This window comes from Chaetodon auriga, chromosome 8 (assembly GCF_051107435.1).
Source record: "Chaetodon auriga isolate fChaAug3 chromosome 8, fChaAug3.hap1, whole genome shotgun sequence".
In the NCBI taxonomy this organism is placed as follows: domain Eukaryota; kingdom Metazoa; phylum Chordata; class Actinopteri; order Chaetodontiformes; family Chaetodontidae; genus Chaetodon; species Chaetodon auriga.
Genome location: NC_135081.1, coordinates 14,309,245 through 14,328,526, shown reverse-complemented (window position 1 = coordinate 14,328,526; position 19,282 = coordinate 14,309,245). Strand labels below are relative to the sequence as shown.

General features: G+C 40.0%; 1 protein-coding gene and 1 long non-coding RNA gene across 2 annotated transcripts; both read left to right on the top strand.

Moving 5' to 3' along the window:
• The first annotated feature begins 2,405 nt into the window (after nucleotides 1–2,405).
• On the top strand, nucleotides 2,406–4,591 carry LOC143324272 (uncharacterized). Its single transcript, XR_013077451.1, has 3 exons — nucleotides 2,406–2,616; nucleotides 3,775–3,841; nucleotides 4,498–4,591. It is a non-coding gene; the product is annotated as an uncharacterized LOC143324272 (long non-coding RNA).
• A 2,105-nt stretch (nucleotides 4,592–6,696) lies between these two features.
• spaca6 (sperm acrosome associated 6) lies at nucleotides 6,697–10,987 on the top strand. Its single transcript, XM_076736352.1, has 9 exons — nucleotides 6,697–6,910; nucleotides 7,095–7,181; nucleotides 7,401–7,482; nucleotides 7,736–7,759; nucleotides 7,832–7,932; nucleotides 8,454–8,557; nucleotides 9,870–10,026; nucleotides 10,551–10,740; nucleotides 10,906–10,987. Exons 1-9 carry the CDS (start codon nucleotides 6,697–6,699, stop codon nucleotides 10,985–10,987), a joined length of 1,041 nt encoding a protein of 346 aa, XP_076592467.1.
• The last annotated feature ends 8,295 nt before the right edge of the window (nucleotides 10,988–19,282 follow it).

The following is a 19,282-nucleotide window of genomic DNA, read 5'->3' as shown; positions in this document are numbered from 1 at the left end:
TGCATTTGTTGCTCAGGTTCTGACACTGCTCATGCCAGAGACAGCGGCTTTTTCTTGGTTTTTAAGTCTCCAGACAGCCACTGTCCTGCTCTAATGCTCCTCTTCTGGTAAGAGGACAGAGAGCAGGCAGAATCTCCTGCTCTCTATAATCTGTTCACAATCAGAATCTATGTGTAGTAAATGTACAGGAATTTGTCTTGGTGACATTAATGTGGGATCAGATAGGATTTTATGTGCTGCGCAAGCACATCTTGCACAGGACCTCACATTCAGTGCAAAGGGACGGTGCAGAACACGCACATATCATATAAAAGATAGTGTAAACACGTTCAGCATGTTGTTTCTATGCAAATTTAGGTGGCATGGCATTACAGTATGATTGCGGATATGGAGGAGGATGTGAAGAGCCTGTAGTGCATCGGAGCTGTGAATAAGACAGTTATACAGAATAGGATCAAAGCAGGAAATAAATTCAGCTGTGCAGAGTATGTGTCTAGAATACCTGCTGCTAAAGTGACACAGACTCGTCTATAGGCAGTGTGGGTACATACTGAATATTCATGAGGTATTATAAATGTATAGTGTAGTGTTTTTATTCTAACCTACATTTCTGAAAGGTTGGATGCTTGTCTTGCATATTTATGAAACACAAGCCTTATCTGAACGCCTTTTGGAGGAAGGTGAAGATGAGTTTGTCCCAGTTGATTCCCATCATATGTGATTTGTCAGTTCTTGCTTTTCAGGCAGAGGACTTTAAAAATGTTACAAAATGCAGACATCAATATGCTTAGCTGCACTTGTATCTTTCTCTCTTTCATAACTTTCATTTTTGTTAGCCAGGCTAAGTTAAGTAGCTTTCCATCAGAAAAGCGTTATCACAGGCCTCAGTCAGACTGCTCGCCCCTTTAGGCCAAAACTAAAGTATTTTCTTTGTCAGTTTACCCTCATTTGCTCTAATGTGTGACACATTGGTGATATTCTCTGTTGTACAACATGGTCAGAACACTTTAGGGCCATTAATGATGCTTGCACATCAAGTGTAGTGTTTATGCTCCGTCTCGCTGAACAGACAGCCAATCAGTGGGTCTAAATTAGATTTACTTTCATTTCTGAATTTCCCTCAGGGCCATATGATTCTGTTACCCAACAAACACAACTGCAACTCTCTGTCCTCTCGGAGAGTAGCACAAACATTAGAGTCAAACTGCCTTTAGACACGTCGACTAATTGAGCAACCCAGAAAACATATTAAATATAGAAAAGTATCAGAGAATTGAAGAATATCGCACAACATTAAATATGCAAAACTGTTGCAATTTCTTTGTTTATGCATGCAACACAAAGCGTGGGTGTGCATGCAGTTTTTTATCATTTTTCCTCAGCGTTGCATTGTGTTTAAACAGCCTCCAATTCAGCGCCGTCTGGATTTGTTTGGTTGTACCGACTGGCAGACTGCATGTCGTCCACCTCTGATGTTAATCAAGACACATTCTTGTAATTAGCGAAGCTTTCCATGATGGGTTTATTTCGTGTGTTTGATGTCACTCCAGCTGCAATTCACAGTTGTGTTGGAGCAACACCATAAATCCTGTAATCAATTTGATGATGGCATGATTGCTGTACACATAGGAGCAGGCAGTAATGTCAGGCTCTCAGGTTCATGAGACTCCTGGGCTTCATATTTTCTCTCTATTCTCATCCTATTAGAGATTCTGACCCTCCCCCTCCATCCCCACTTTCTGCTAGCCTCTCTGCCACCCTACCTCCCTCCCCCACCGTCTCCCTCTCTCTCTCTCTCTCTCTCTCTCTCACACACACACACACACACACACACACACACACACTTCCTCTCATTCACACACACATACAAACACACACATGCATGCACTCCCTGCACTCTTATTCACTCTCTCTTTCCATCTCTCACACGTTCACACACATAGCTCACAGACTGGAGAGTGTGTGTGTGTGTGTGTGTGTGTGTGTGTGTGTGTGTGTTTGTGTGTGTGTGTGTGTGTGTAGGGGGGGTTACTGAGCTAGTAGAGACGTGAGGCTCGAAAAACGTGAGAGCAAAAAGAGGGAGATGGAAGGATGACGACTAGAGAGTGTAAAAGAGGGAGAGAGAAAGGAAGAGAAGAGACTTTGAGGCACAATGAAAGCAAAGAGAGACGACTACAGACCATGAATGCAGCACAGAGGGTAAATGAGTGTGTGTGTGTGTGTGTGTGTGTGTGTGTGCGTGCGTGCGTGCGTGCGTGCGTGCGTATGTGTGTGTATCGTCTGTAAGTGTTGGATAGCATGTGCACCGGGAGGTTTGGTTTGGCATGTGAACGCACAAGTAAGCAAGCTTTTTCTCTCTTCTGTATTTTTCTCTTGTTTGTAGCTCTGTGCGTGTGCGACGGCAGCCCTGCAGAGACAAAAGGTGAGGAGCTGTATGGATGTTAGTCAGGTAGGTAGGTAGGTAGAGAGCAGAATAATGGAATCAATACTATTGTCTGTAACCTACCTGCCGCTGGGCTCTCTGTCTGGCCCCGGCACAGACCATCAGAGAGAGAGCTGAAAGGAAACACAGACTCACTCTGACTGGGAAAGAGAAGAAAAGAGGCTGGCTGTAAGGTGATTGCCTTTTTATTTTATTTATTTAGTGCATTTTCACTCACAAAGGTGAATGTAGATTGAGGAATGTGTTTAGTTTTTATGCAGAGCTGGCATGCATTTTGATCTGAAACTTTTCCATCACTCGTTCTTCCTGTCCTTTCCTCTGACAGTATTAAGACAGTCATGTTTTACTGTATGTGCATGCATGAGTGCAGTCTTCTAGCTGTATGTATTTGTAGTATAAATATGACATTCTGTCTAGGTTTGTACATGCTGGAAAGCCTTTCAGTTAATGTGTAGAATGGATGTTGTCGACAGGTCATGACTACGTTTCATGTTTGATTTGTGCCTTGTTGTAATACTCACATTCCTTTAATACCTCATTTGTAAAACGCAGATGACAAACAGTACATCTGAAATTTACCTCATTATCGTCCTTTTTTTTTTCATCAAGCGCGTAAATTACTAAAATTAACTGCTGTCAAGGAATTTAAACGTTGTGACTGGCAGTGTTGCACACTATGCATTTACACCTGCTGCAATTATCATCAATGTGTTCAACACAGAAATTTCAATATTTCCTGTGCTACATGATTTGGCATGATTAATTCACAGTTTTGTTGATACCAACATGAATGACAGCTTTTTAAACAAAATTAAAAAGCAACCTCTGCTGCAGACAAATCCATAATTCATCTCTAGGTGAAGTTATGACAAACGTCTGCTATTCCCTCTGGTCTGATCCAGTTACCATGTCTGACACATGCAACGTTAACTGAAACAATCTCAAACTCACACCTCTGTGTTCCAAAATCTTGAGGCCTGTAGCTCATGAAGTCAACCTGTAGGTAAAACATAACGTGCATTAATGCAGTTCAGTTTGATGCAGGTCGTGACGCAGCCACATTGCACCTTTTTTCACACTGAAGCCGAGGTGTTTAACGTGATGAAAACATGCTGCACTGGCATGAAATGTGCAAATTTCCACAATGTATGAACATAGAAGTCTCCCCCAGCCAGCATGTGTCATTCTGTCTGTCTGCCAGTGGGTGGCATTTCTATGCAATGAATAATATTTCTGTCATCACCAAAATATGCAGAACATTTGTCTTTGGATTTATTTAAAAAATACAGTTTGATATTGTTACAGTTTGACCGTATTTGACTTCTTTGCAGGTGGATTCATGTCTTGCCCTTTTTGTCCTGTCTTCATAATCACTGAGAACTAGTTTCATCTTAACTGGTAAGTTGGAATACAGATGCTGCTTTGTTCTTAATACTGGACTGATGAAACCTAGTATGACGTGGTAATAATAAACATTTCAACTGCGTATCCCTTTAAATTCATGTAGACTGTGACTTCATGCCTCAGCAATTACCAAGAGGTAAAGATAAACGTCCCTTTCTATGACACAGGTTACGACATATGCAAGCATTCTGCTATTTATGTGTCATCCATAGAGTAAGGGCTTGAGGTTAGGGCAGTTATTAAGAACGTAATATGAATGTCCTTTTCTTTGACACGTATGTTATGTCCTAGACTATAATTCTGCCGCTAAGGTTTCGTACATAAGCTGATTTTTAAAGCCGCTTCAACTCACTGAGCTCCGAACAGCTATTAGACACTGTAATTTATCGGTGCTGGCTCAAAAATTCTTGTTCAAAATGCCTGTGACACCGAACAACAGTTTTGAATTAATTGTTTCTTCTAAATTAATTCTGTCTCCTCCACAATGTGCTCAGCTGCTGCATTGCTGAGATAATCTGAGCCTTAAATGTTAGTCTGCTTCTCATTGCTGCACTGTGAGGTAAAAGATTAGTGTGGATCGATCGAAGTGTAGGTAGATATGTGATGATTATGTTTTAATTGAACTGATCAGTTTCGCTTCTGTTCTGCAGCAAACCAGGAGACCGGTCGGTGCCGCAGAATCCAAATGTCAGATGAGGTCATGTCTTTGTTTCCATGCAGCGACTCTGCGGTTCTTTCTTTCTTCTTTCTTTTCCTGTACTTTAAATTACTTTTTTTTTTAAGATTTTATTTCGACTAAATCGAATTCAAACTCTCCCTGTGTATTTTTAATTTCACAGTATGCCCCTCTGTCCCTGAGACCCTTAACCTGTGAGGTCAAAACAGGTCACAGGTGAGGTCCTCGGGAACAGGGCTGCATTCAGTTTCAACGTCCTAAATAAAAGGAGCATTTTGTATTAAAAATGATTACACGATGAACGTTTCATTCCCCAGAAGTCATGTTTTAATGTGTTTCCTTTGGTGTTCGCACCTTTCATTTCAAACAGCTTTAAACACTGAGATGATAAAATGTCACGTTTTCTCCTGGCTCGAATGAGTCTCCAGCTGCCTGTTTCAGTATGTTCAGTCTATGTTTACCTGTCATGTCATGATCAAGACTTGTCAGGTTGGACAAGAAGAAGAAGACGTCGTCCTGCAGCACAGACACTCTCAGGGGGCCAACCCTATTGGCTGGCTTCGTGTTTTAGCCCTCAGTGGGGGCCAGTAGGAAGACAGCCGAGGGTTGTGACCCCGTCATTTCTCTCACCATAAATCCATAAATCAGTGGAGTTATTGATACATCATGTGCACATTTGTGCACTTTGTACTGGAAAACTTGTTGTGTTTCTACCTCTGTGTGTTAATAAAATAAGGCGAAAAAAAAAAAGTTGTTGTAATGTGTGAATTTATGAAAAAGTATCTTTGTGTTGGATCCCCCAAAAAACAGTCTCACAGTTTAGCTTTAATTTTGTCACTTCACACACTCTGACTCCCCTAGACAGAGCCAAATGGATTGATTTTTATATGAAGCACCAGGTCTTGAATATAAAGTGACAACATATTGTGAATATTCTTCTTTTATCACTCTCAAGTGAAAAAGACTGTGGCATCATCCATATATATATAATTAGTCTTTTTTATGACTAGAACTTTTACAAAGCTGTGAATGAGCAGATTTTATCTTCTTATAAATGCTCTGGACGTGCATGAGAGGATTTTATCAAAGTGCCTTGTTGCAACACATGCTCTAAACAAACAGACACAATTAAATGCACTGAGACACACACACACACGCACACACACACAAACGCATACATATTTGGGATTTTCCATGTCCGACCGCCTGACTAGCTATCTGACTTTGGCAGTCCTGGAGCAGACTCTTGCCTAATATTGATTGGCTTGTCTGTGTGGAGACAGATGAATGCATTAGTATCCAGCTCACCCTGCCACTGAAAATATATTAAGTTCATGTATTAGGCACCCTGTCTGGTTGCCATGGAGATGCACCAGGAGTGAGGGACCAGGGAGGAGAGGGGGTGGGGGGATGAGGAGGATGGGAGACAAGTGGGGGATACAGGATGTGATGAGGCGGTCGACTTGATTTGTAGTCCCGCTCCCTTTTCCTCCTCCTCTGCCTCTCTCTGTCACTTGTGTCCTCTCTTACCTCCTGCGCCTAAATTTCCCTTCGCCTTTTCTCGTCTCTTCGTTTCTCCTCACTTCATTTTCTTCTTTCTCTAGCAATCTTTCACCGCTGCTTTTTGAATTTTCAAAACTCTTTCTCGTCGCTCACTATTCTGTTGATTTCGTTGACCCTTTTGTTCCTTTCCTGGGCCTGTCATTCTCCATCTGTCCATCTCTAGACTTTTATTCTCTCTATGTTTCCGTTGGGTTTTCTTGCCGACATGCTTTCTACTTCATCCCTCTACATACATAAGCATTTAACTCCCTCTTCATCTGCCCCTCTCCCCCTACCGCTGCCACCTCCCTCCTTGGCTCGCTCCATCTCTGTGCTCTGCAGTAAAACTGGTGCATTGAGGCAGCAGGAAATGGGGACTAGAGACAATAGAACGGAGGGAAGTGTAGAGGGGAGTCTGTGATGCTCGCCTCTCAAACCCAAGCATGTTGAGGAAACATAAGCAGCATGCTTTCAAAATCGTACTTTATTTTCATGTGGCACATGCACATCAAATCCATATTCAAGCTTCTCCTGCAATATGAAACCTTAGAATCTGTAGTCACTATGGGACCAGGATTTGAATAAAAACAGTTCATATACACAAGCCTTTGTTTGAGTTTGATGCTGAAAAATGTGCACGTCTGCTTTGTGGCTTATGTGTGTTAGCGTGCTGTTCGGCACCTCTCTAAGCTGCTTTCAGTGCTTTGTTGACGTGCAAGACAGTCTTCGCCTGTGTTGGGGTCATATTTTGACTGAACACAACATTAGAAATGTTGACGCCTGCTTCAGGAAGCTGGACCGCATATTCAACAACCATGAGGAAGTCATTGAGGCTGGCAGAGTAGGTGCAGCAAAATTATCTTTTTTACTATTTTTTCAATAATGTTTCATCATTTTTGCTTCAAGACAAGTGCAACAAGATGTATTCAAACAGTAAATCAGCTCTAAGCAACAATTAGTGATAGCCTGTGTAGGCGTATATAGTGAGGAAGTTGGTTTACACTTGTGTGATTTGTGTCCTTTTTCAAGGTGAAGGCTATGAGAAACAGCTGAAAGAAATTCTGAATGCAGAGATTCTTCCCATGACAGAAGAGTTCGACAAAAAGCTGAATAATGGTAGCTAAATACCTGCTCTGATAGACACATAACTGAACAAGTAAATGAGTCTTTAGCGCATCAGACTTTTTAAGTACAAGGTCAGAAACGGAGAGTTAGAAATGAGAAATTTCAAAATGATGCCCTAAAGCACACAATTCACCAGGATGTGTTGAGCCAAATATTTCTGTCTTCCTTTTCCTCCTCCTCCTCCTCCTCCTCCTCCTTTCCATCCATCAGACACAGTGTATGAGGAAAGGTTGCAGACAGCAGCAGACAATTTCATCGCAGCTGCCTCCAAACTGCCTAGAGGTGAGACATGGTCTCTTCCCCTTTTCCTTCATCTTTTCATCTATAGTGAGGCCCACATTAGGTCATTACAGCTCTCTCTGATCTCTCTACTCTCTCTGTAATAAGCTAGTTACGTTATTACAGCCTTTCAAATATTGGGGAAAATAAAAGAAGCAGTCAGGTTGAACTGACTAATACTTGTTGGCAGTAAATCAAGTTATCTTACTGAGATTAAAAAAAAAAGAGAGAGAGATAATTTGAGTTAACTTTCTTTGTTTTCACAGTCTCTGGATGTTTCCCTCCATGTGGTTAGTATCTTTCATTTTTTGTCTCTTCAATACCATAATCTTTAGAGGTATACAATGTAATCAGTGTATCAGCATTAGTTTCGTGCATCCATCAGGTTTCCAGAGTGCAGGTGCAGTATACAACTGTATTACCTGTCAGTACGACGCCTGTGAATTCCCCCTCGACTGTCCAGGTAAGTATTAATAATCTGTCCAACATATTGGATTACTGATAGAGTTACATCACAATTTTCAAATAGGAAAAAAAGGTTTACTAATCCAGACTTGACACATCCTTACATAACTATATTTTCACCTTAATAAGCATCCACTCTTGATCCTTGAAATGCTCCGCTTTTGATCCTTGAAATGCTCTTAGCAGAAAGTCTGGATTTGAAAAAGAGACTGAGGCAAGGTTTTATTTCCACACATTATATCTTTTGCACAGAGCCCCCAAGGTACTCTTTAAGTCCTTGGCTTCTTTATGCAAGGTGACAGTTGACTCCCACACACGATGGTATTCGTATCAACCCTGTACAGCACAGCCACTGTTTAGCATATCATCACTTTTACTCCACTCCTCAGAGACTGGGCTTAAGTATTATCATTAAGGAGGGCTCAGACTGCAAGAGCAGCCCCCTGTGAATGTTATCTGTGTGTGTGTGTGTGTGTGTGTGTGTGTGTGCATGTGGGTGGTTATATATGTTTATTTCAGTTAAAGAAATTAAAACAACAGAGAACAGCAGGAGCCGAGTGTGGTGTGACGTGCCATTTCGCTTACCAAGCGACATCGAGGTGATCTGGAGGTTTGCAGAAGAGGTACGTTTGGTGAACCATTGAGGGTCACTGCAGTACCTTTAAAGGGATAGTTCAACATTTTGGGAACCGCACACATTGACTTTCTTGCCTAGAATTAGATGAGAAGATTGATACCACTCTCATGAAGCTGGAGCCAGGCGACAGTTAGCTTAGCTTAGCTTAGCATACCGGCTGGGAGCAGAAGGAAGCACATAGCCTGGCTGTGTCCTAAATCTGCCTACCCGTGACAGGGTAGGGATAGTTTGTGATTCTACCTGCCATATATTCATTAATTTAGGGTTACTGGCTCACAGGCGCCCTCTCTCAGTAGGTAAATGCCATTACATGTACAGATTACTGAGTTCAGCGCTCTGCACAAATGTTGAAAATTTATTGATTTGAATTATATCAAAATGCTCTCAGTATGAAAATGCTGGTGTGTGTGTGTGTGACTTATTGATTGCAACAACAAAGCATGATGAATGGATGTAAAGCATTTTACAGATGGTCACATATCATAACAGAGTGCACTCGGTGAACAAAGTAATTAGCCGTTGGACTAAAACAACTTGTTGCTCTTCTGTGTGACTGCTGTGTCCGAACTAATTGTAGCGAGCCAGCTGCATGAGCGGCTAGTATCCTACATTGTAAATTCTCTTTCTACATGGATAATAAATTGTAGCACAGAAACACAGAAATGGAGTCAGGGCAGGCCTCCCATCCGTCATTCCAACACAACACAACACAACACAACACAACACAACACAACACAGGGTCTCATTTGTTTAATTTGTACAAAAGCTGAAGTCTGAAAATGTCAAGTTGTTTTATGTGAAGTTGATGTGAGGAACTATTTTTTTGCCGGGTGCAGTGACTTCCTGCAGTCTTCATCATGAAGTTGCCAGGTAACAAGCAAAGACTCCAGGAACTCACTGCAAACAAATTCACCAACACATCGTGACTCTGTGTAAAACTCTGTGTAAAACTATTAAATTTGCGTTTGGGTTTTTGTGCCATTTAAACAGACAAGATACAGCATGTTAACTAGTGATCTTTAGAGGTGCTGGTGCATTTCGTTACCTTTGGACAAAGCAGGGCTAGCTGTTTCCCTATATTTTAAGTCTTTATGCTATGCTAATATAAGCAAACTGGCTGCTAGCTGTAGCTTCATATTTAACACACAGATTTGAGACTTTCAGCAAGAAATTCAATAAGTAAGCTGTCCCTTTAACACTGCCTTTTATCGTCAAAGTAAATCTGCCTTTGCTCCATGCAGAATATCATTAATGATTCCTACCTACAGTATGTCAAATAGTTTGTTGTTATTGGACAGGTGAAAACCCAGCAGGTGGATCAGTTTAAAGAAGTGACGGCGGGAGTGGACAGGCTCTATTCAATCCCTTCAACTAGCTTGCAGCATCAGGGCACCTACCAGTGTGAGATCTACTCAGGCCAGCGCTCTATTGTCAGACTATACTACTATCTCACAGGTAACAAGACAGGAGAAAGAATCCATATATTTCCATCATGTAAAACGTTAAAAGCATATTGGCTTGGTAAAATACAATGTGTTTTCTATGGGTATAGATTTAATTTATATAACTTCTTTAAAAGAAATTTCAAGAAATTGGAGGGGGGGAACCTAAATAAAGAGCAAATGAAAAGCAGAGAATAAAAATCACTTTTAAAAGCTGAGGAAATATTAGTTTTGGAAATAAAATGGGCTAAATGGCAGTGCTACATATATTTAAATCATGGAGGTTATCAATAAATTGCACAGACATGTTATATGCATTGTCATTTAGTCTGTATGTATGTGCATGTTCATATTTTTCAAAAAAAAAAATGTAAAAAGCTGAGAAAGAAAGACAGAAAATATCACACGAAAGAACTCACAAATTAGATTTCTTCCTCAATAAACAGTGTTTTTATGTTTGCGCTGTCCCCATTCCTTCATCATCATGTTTTACTTTATGTCCTTAATGTGAGCTTTCTGTCCGTCTCTCTCTCTAAGTAACCCCCCAGGTTGTGGCGGGCCACACGGAGCTGCAGGAGATATTCGACCTGTCTCTGCTCCCAGGAGGGCAGTTACTCCCAGCGCCTGGTGGTCCTCCCCACTCCCTCCTCCTCCTCCTCCACCCCTCACCACTGCTTCTCACCGCCTGTTTAACTGCTTTGCTTCTGCTTCTATTCCTCTCCCTGGGGTAAAACTAAGCTATTATTTACACAATATGACATGTAAACAGCAAAAAAAAAACAAAAAAAAAAACTTAAAGATGCACTAATTAATTTCCAGTGAATTCAAAATGCCCATAGCCCGGGCATTTTAGTTGATATCAAATCTTCCACTTTTTCTTTGGCTGTTGCAGGGCTCTGTTTTGGTCATCAGCACTAGAGCAAGCAAGTCAAGCTGATGAAGAAACAGATGGAGATGAAGATTTAGGATTCTGAGAGTTGGGGAGATACATGCAGTGCAATAAACCATCTGAGCAATCCTCTGGTTTTCTCCTCAGCGTTACGTCATAGCTTACAGAGAGCTTGTGTGTGACTCCTTCCACCACTGGAGGGCAGGTGTGCATCTTTATCAGTACTGCCCAGTCTACAGTGTATGTAACAACCACATTTACTCTTATTGGTGCTAGACAGCGTTGAAAGTATACTAACTAGGTTTACTCATTGAAAGTACTACTTTGAGGTTGTTTTCTATAGTATTTAAATTTTATGCTTCTTCATTCATCTATTCCAAAGAGGAATTCTTTGCAAATGTAGATTTGACATACAAAACATATAATGTGCTTACAAAATATGACGTTAAACTGAAAACAGTATGCAATCAGTTGTTAGGATTAGCTCAGCTACCATAAAATATGCTGTATTACAATGCAGTTAAGACACAAGCAATGATGTAAATGGAATAGAATATTCTAAATAAATCTAACTCTCTAAAAGGGAATATTCTGCATAATGAAGAATTTAACTTTTGCTATTTTATTTAAATTTTACTGATAATAATTTGAGCTACAATTATGAATGCAGGACTTTTGCTGATTATAAATTAAGATTTTGCTACTTCTCCTTTTAAGTAAATGATTTAAATACTTCTTCCAGTTGTTTCAAAATAAAACCCGAAAAAAATAAGACTCAGTGTTGTGTTAGTTTTGCCATAATAAATGCCATAGTTGTCAAGTTACCATTCTAGTAAAGGTAAAGGATAATGAAAATATTGTGGGTGTGGAAATCAACCAGTAGCACAGGGAGTGGGAGACAGGGAGTGAAGGGGAGTCAGTTTTTACACCTCAAGCCAATCAGGGCAGGATGCAGGGCTGTGATGAAATGGGAGGAGGAGGAGGAGGAGGAGGAGGAAGAGGAGGCAAAAGGGATTAGGTTGGGTATAAGCATTGCAGGTTGCGCTTTTAATGGCTGAGAAAGACCTGGCTGATTAGTGCTGAGTGACGGACTCAGAGACATCCAGACAGTTTGAAGAAGAACATGAGCACCACAGTTGAACTGAATAAAATAAATACATAAATAAAAAATAAAAATCTTATCCTTGATTTATTATTTGAATGCAAAATATTGATCCACAGTCGGTTGAAACAGTGAGGTCTTCAGGTGACCACAAGGGGGCAGTAGCATACACACTACACCTCATGCCAGAAAGCACAATAAGACAAAGACATCCCAAACCTATTAGAGGATGTTTAGCTTGAATTTACGTTGAACTTTGATGCTATATTTGCAGTGTGTCACATCAGGGCTGTGGCACAGACAATATCTGGTTGCTAAAACGAAAGAAACATCCCCAGAAACAAATCTGAATCACATGTGATGTTGAGGAAGTACCTCTATTGCAAAACGGATTTTTGCTAAAAGTGTGACACTGCGGTCAAACTGTATATTTGCCAACATATCAATTGTTTGAGTGAACTGTCAAAGCCAGCAGCCCTGTCTAAACCCCTCTGATGTTAGAGAGTCTGCCTTTGTTATCTGAATGAATGGCAGAAGTCATGAAGCATTATGTAACAGGTTCTACTCTTTTGTATCCTGATCAGTATGACCTGAGAACACCTCTCAAGATGGAAAAACTGCAGAAATCACTGAACCTTTGATGATTTTTTTTTTTTCTTAAGCATTCTTAAGCACAACATTACTTCTTTTAGTGATTGTCTACTTTTCCTCTCCTCCAAAAAAGGAGTGGCGTGCTTCAGCTGGTTGCTTCAGGTCAGTGTGACTTACACTCTGTCACACTTACAAACACAAAAGTACTCAAGATCACATGTATTCACACAGACGTGTTCATAATCACATGGAACTCTGCTGGCTGCTATGAATGGGGAGAGCTGAGGGAAATAAACTCATATCTTACATCTTATCTATCTTAAAGACTTTGTGGAGATTTGAAATGTTGCTAGAAGTATATCAAACATTTTCTGATGAATGTTTATATCTGCTATATGTAACCCCTCACTGTGTTAAAGTTAAACTAATCAGGCAGACTGACACATAAAGCTAAAAGCAATACGAATAAAGTGAGTGGAAACATAAAAGTCTGGGCCTCTGCTGCCTCACTTTTCACCAATCTTGTTGAAATATTTGATCACCAGAGGACCCCAGTTTGTTCATGTTTTAGATTGCACCTTTAACTCATCAGCCTATTCATGGTCTTTGCTATTTCTGAGAAACAGTGTGAATGATGCTTAATCAGTTGCATACAGAGTAATTGAATGTCACAGATTGGACAGTTTAAGTTTGATAAAGCACTAGTTGTAGGGCTGTTGGATAGTACTACATTACATTGTATAAATGTCTCTGTTTTTCTGGTCAAATCAAACCAAAACATCACATGTACCATCTCTGTTTTTCATTTATCCAGAACTAAAGCCTCACATAGATAACATGCAGAGATAAGATGTACTGATAAAACCAAGTTGTGCAAATGTCACTTTTTATCAGGGCAAAATTATTAAGATTCACTACAGATTCATGCAATATTTAGATCTTAAGGGAAATTGTTTACGACTTTGTTACGACTCTATGTCAATAAATTACATGTGCTATGGCCAGAAACATATTTGACCTACTGTGCCAAATGTATTTGTTTTATTTAGCCTTAAGAATGAGCTCACATGCAGTCAGTAAGTCCCCACAGAGGGAAGAGAACAGTGTGTTTAGAGCTTGTGCACTTTAATAGGGAGTAAATTAGACAAACAGGGAACAATCACGTTATTGACGAATGCTCTGCTACAAAGTGTTTTACTTCTTTCTTAATAGTTACATAGTTGCTAAGAACTTCCTGTTTTGTTCTGATAACTGCCGGGCAACAGACTGTAACTGTGGTTGGTGGTTCCAGGTACAAGAGGGAGATACCAGACAACTCAGACACAGTCTTAGTAAAAGAGAAAAAGGACTGATAGAGATAAAACACAAAATCAAAGAATCCCTCTCCAAGACCATGTCATGAAAAATCCCCAAAAATGAAAAGTCCCATCTAAGGCCTCACCTGGGAGTTTAGAAAATATGAATTCATGAGTCCATGTTGCCTCAAAGTACCACCCACCCAACTCCTACCTCAACATTATTGGCCTGAAAGTAGTCTGTTTAAATATACTGAGCAGCCCATAAAATATCCTCAGTTTCTTGGATTTTTTTGTAGCCTGGTGTCACCGCTGGAGTCGAGAGAATGTAATATCAGTCGCTTAGATGACTTGCCATGAAATTTTATACAAACATTCATGGTCCCCAGAGGACTCAGGTCAAGTTGTCTATTAGTATTTTGTTTTTGTTTTAGTTTTTTTGGACAATTAGTTAATATCAACACGCTAACACACTAAACCTAGACAGTCAGCATTTTTATACCTGCTTACCATCAGCATGTTAACTCTGTATTACTGATGCAGCACGATTGCATACAGAGTCAATGGAAAGACATGAGGTAAGATGTGAATTCACCTCACAAACTGAAGAAAACATTTCAACTTGAGTGAAATTCATCTTCACGAATCTACTTCATAAAGGTACAGAAATGGGAGAAAGTAACAGAAAGACCTGGAGGTCCTGGTGAGAGTCAGAGGAGGCATCGACACGCTCAGTCAGTGTCCGTTAGCTTGCTCGCTTACAGCTAAAATTTGCACAGCTCGTAGGCCGAAATTGGGGCGAATCAACACAAACTGCATAAAAGGTGCAGTGAGGTTGTCGATGAAGATCATGACCTTTAAACAGCTCAAACATCAGTTTTGCCGACCATCTGTGAAACCTGTGGTAATTCTCCTTGGCTGGTCCTTGTGGAGAAAACACAATGTGAGGAGCGACTGGCATCTGCGAGTCTTATAAAGAGCTTGTGGAGTATCTAAATATAGTCAGACATGACTCAACACTTAACTTGTCATTTCGTGGGCAGATTGCTTGTATTTTTTTCCGCTGAGTTGCTTAGTTGCCAAGGCAACCAATGATGCATTGTGACAAGCCTTACAGCAGGAAATGTAAACTGTATGGATGTGAAACGGTATCTGAATGACTTCTGTGGTTTTTTCTGGATTATATTCAGCTGCTGCTTTTAGACAGAGTCTTTTACACATTTTCTCTCCTATGGAGGTAATATGAAACTGAGAGGAGCTCCCCGGAGACTACAAGCATCATTTACTTTATGCATCATATTTTTATATAGTGTATGCGTATGGTATATTCATATATGTTTATATAGTGGTACTACTTCTGTATCTTTTTTGTCATTTTACCCCTATGCACAAAATCTTATTTTCACATTATTTTATTTATCTCATTCCACTCATTTCATCTTTTTTCCTCATCTTATTTTATCTTCATGTGACCAGTGCTGTTATTGTGAGTAGTGCTCTGTCTGCTGAGCTGACCCGTCTCTCTTATCCATCGTACCACTGACCCCTTGTCGACCGACACTGTTGACAGAGCCATCTATCTTTTCTTTCTTTCATAATTTTCTGTGTATAAAAGGTGCAATTCCTTTTCTATTCGTGCAACTTTGAACCGTTTGAGGCTCTCATTCCTGTTTATAATACTGTACACCCATCACTGTCTAATCATCGCCCACTTATTTGCTTGTTTAGTTCCAATTTATCATAATTTGAAAACACTTTTGAACACTGTGAATAAGCTATTCTCTTGCAGAAAATGCTGTTATTATGTCAATTGGCCCCATTAGTTTATTTTCACCAGAGCTGACCTTTGGCAAATATGAGTGATGACATAATCGTTACCCTGTTGTGTTTCTGCCTCGGGTGTATCTCAGGGAGACATGATCAGATTCTGATTACATGTCAGGGAAATAACTGATCCAATCTGGCAGTTTTTTAAATTACACTGAGGTTAATGTAACAATATATCTTATCTGTGCAGTAATTCACAAATTTAAAAAATTACACCAAAGGGAGCAAACTTCATAATGTCTAATCTCATCTATATTTCATTAAACATTTCATGACCGGAAACATTTTTGACAAAATTTGGGAGAAGATGCTCAGTTTCGTGACAATCCAGCATAAAAAAATGACTCAGACAAGCCCAAAGGGGATCTACAGTTTCAACGCAAAAACAACGTGACATTTTTGTCACTGATTACTCCAGACAGTGACTTCAAAACGTTTGGGCAAAGTTGTGGCTCTGATTGGTGTCCACTGGTATGCAGCTTCAAACTACGTGTTTTTGCGCAAGTTCCAGTAAATGATGGCAGCTCCACCAGTATGAGTGTGCACGCTGCAGCTGACCCTGAGGTCGTCAGATGAAAGCTGTCTCTGCACATTGAGGAAACACCCTCAGCTTAATTTGTCCAAATACTGTGTGCCAGAAATAACTAAATGATCCAACAGAGTTCTCCAGTCTTATTCTGTGTATTGGCCCATGCTCTCATCTCAACCCCATTTAGAGTTTTTTCACTGTACAGACAGGAGTACAAGGAAAATAATAATATGCAGATCATAAATCTAAAGTGGAACGTACTGGATTGGTAATGGCAACCACAGGCCACAACAACAAAAAAGTGAAAACCAACTTGTTGGATGGATTTTTATTGTGTTGTGTTGTGTACAGCAAAACATGTAATTATTCATAATGATATATTGGACACATTATAATGACTCATAAAAATAATTTCCCCTTATCCACCACAGTGTTGGCAGTCTTTCACATATCTCTACATATCATGTTGTATTAATTGGGAGGTATTAAGTCAGAATCATAACCACTGTGGTGCTTTCGACATGTTCTGGATGAGTTTGTGCAGTCTGAAAAAAGTTCACCTCATCCTTTGCAAATTACAGCTTCCTCGAAGACAACGTGAGCTGCTGCGATGGAATGAGACCAAAAGGAGTTTGGTGCTGAAGGCAACGCAGCGCTTTGTGGTCCATATCCTTCTCCTTCCCATTTGTAACAGATCAAACGTGCACCCCTACATGTGTGCCAGCTGAAACTGTTCCTCCTTCCTGATGTAAGGGAGGGAGGTCCAGACAGGGTGGGGGAGGACAGGCTAATTGAAAACAGACATGAGGGGAAGTGATGTTTGGCTTCGTCAGACTCTTGGTTAGCTCCCAGAACTTTTTTAATTCCATTTCTCTCCTTTCTCTGACTCATTAAGGCTCTCTAGCTGAACAGAAACTGATTTTTTTTTGTAGTAAATCACACAAGAGCTCTGATATCCACAGATTACACCTTGGACAGAGTATACATGGCAGATGTGTTGCTATGAGAGACCAAACACGGGGTATCACTGTGAAATCTAATGAGTAATGTTGATGCTATACTCTTGAGGAAATCCAGGCACTTTTACTCATGTGAGAAAATAATCATGTCTGCGACCTACAGTTGTTTTAACCACCATCAGAGGCCCTGACTCACTGCCTATCTGATGGAGAGTCTGGCAGATAGTGTCTGTTGCGTAGTATGGGAAGTGTTTCCTGATGATGCCAGTGGTCTTGTGGTCATCGAGTCAACATTTACTGTTGTAAAATCCTTCACTGGTATTGCACAACAGCTAAGTGGCAGTGGAGATCAGAGATTATCATTATTAGACAATAACAAACACAGATTAGGATTTGTTAGTTCCTGACAAGTTTCAGTTTGGCTTCCATCAGCTGCGTTAAGTAGAAACAGCTCACTTAAATTAGCCTCAGTTAACATCTTGATACACTTAGATGCAGGAGAATGCTGTGCCGATGGGGAAGAAGTATTCCCATCTTTCACTTGTATGTTATGTTCAGTCGGTTTAAGAACTCCTTTGTGCCTTTATCAGTTGGAATTTAAACAGTAGCCTGAAAGAGATAGAGGTTACAAAGGCTGTACTCCAACACAAAACCACAAATTTATTTTTGTGAGGTTATTTTTGGTGTATTCTGGTATTTCTGTGTACTCTTTAATGTCTTCTGTTTGCTGATATTGTGTGCCCATATGTGCAAGAAGTATGATCAATAAAATGTACAGTACTTGAAGTGTAAAATGTAAAAGTACTATGCAGAAAAAATGGTACTTGTGACGGATATATTATTATTGATGACTTTATCAGGTTGTTGAGGTTGATGCATTGCTTTATAAATAGCACTGTAGCTGGTCGATGTAGAGCTAGTTTTAATGGCTTTTTATACAATTCTGTTGTTATGTTCAGTGGTTCCAAACCTAAGGGTGGGGTTATTTCCAAAGGGCCACAAGATGAATCTGACAGGTCATGACATGGTTGATGAGGGAGAAAAGAAGAAAAAATATGAAATATTTGAAATACTGGATAATTGGACCTTTTGGCCACAAACAATATCACTTAAAAGAAAGTTTGGAGCAGAAATGTCTCTTTAGTGGAAGTGAAATGCAGTCACAGCTTCTTTTTTTTTTTTAGCGTTAAGTCAAAAAGGTTGAGGAACCACGAGTTCACACTTGTGTCTATCCTGACTGAGACATTGAGGGCGCTGACACAGAGGGTTTCAGCGGGAAACACAGCGCTGTCCAGCAAAAAAATAGAATCTTACTCAAAGTTTGGCTCTTACCAATCAAATGCATGCAAGCACACATTCCTGATTACTTTGTAATATGAACACTGTTGTCTGCTGTTTCCTGGCCACTCACAGGTGCCAAACAGAAAATGACTGATTAATGATTGATTTAATTCTGGAGTCTTTCTGCGTTGTATTTTCAACCTGAATGCCCATGTAGACAGTCAGTGGGTATCTGTCGGTCAGTCCTGAAATGGCTGTTTTCTACCTTTCTTATTGGACTTCTTTGGGTGGCGCTGGTTCTCCTCCTTCTGTAAGTCCTCATGTGAAAGTCTGTACAGCGGAGTGGCCAAAATGTTTTGCACTTTGAATTGCATTTTGTGTATTAAAGGTGTTACATGCAGTAATTCAAGTTTATTATTATTATTATTATTATTATTATTATTATTATTATTATTATTATTCTTATTATTATTATTAGCACAGCATCGTGCATTTAATGAGCACTTGCCAACAGAATAGTGATGAACAGAAGTTCAATGTCCTTGTGAGTGTGTGCTTTCATGGACTCATTGCTCGATAATATTATATAAGAGATCATATTCAAGCACCTCTCCTCTAATTGATTATGTAATCCTTATTTTGCGTTTTAGTCCCATACATCTGTACTTGTTCACATAGAATTTCCACCTCATCCACGCCTAACATCAGAATGTGCAGATCCATTATCCTCAGCCCAGAAAAGTAAAGATGGCTGACAACGGTGCACTTGACATTTGAAAAAAATGCTCTTAGGTGT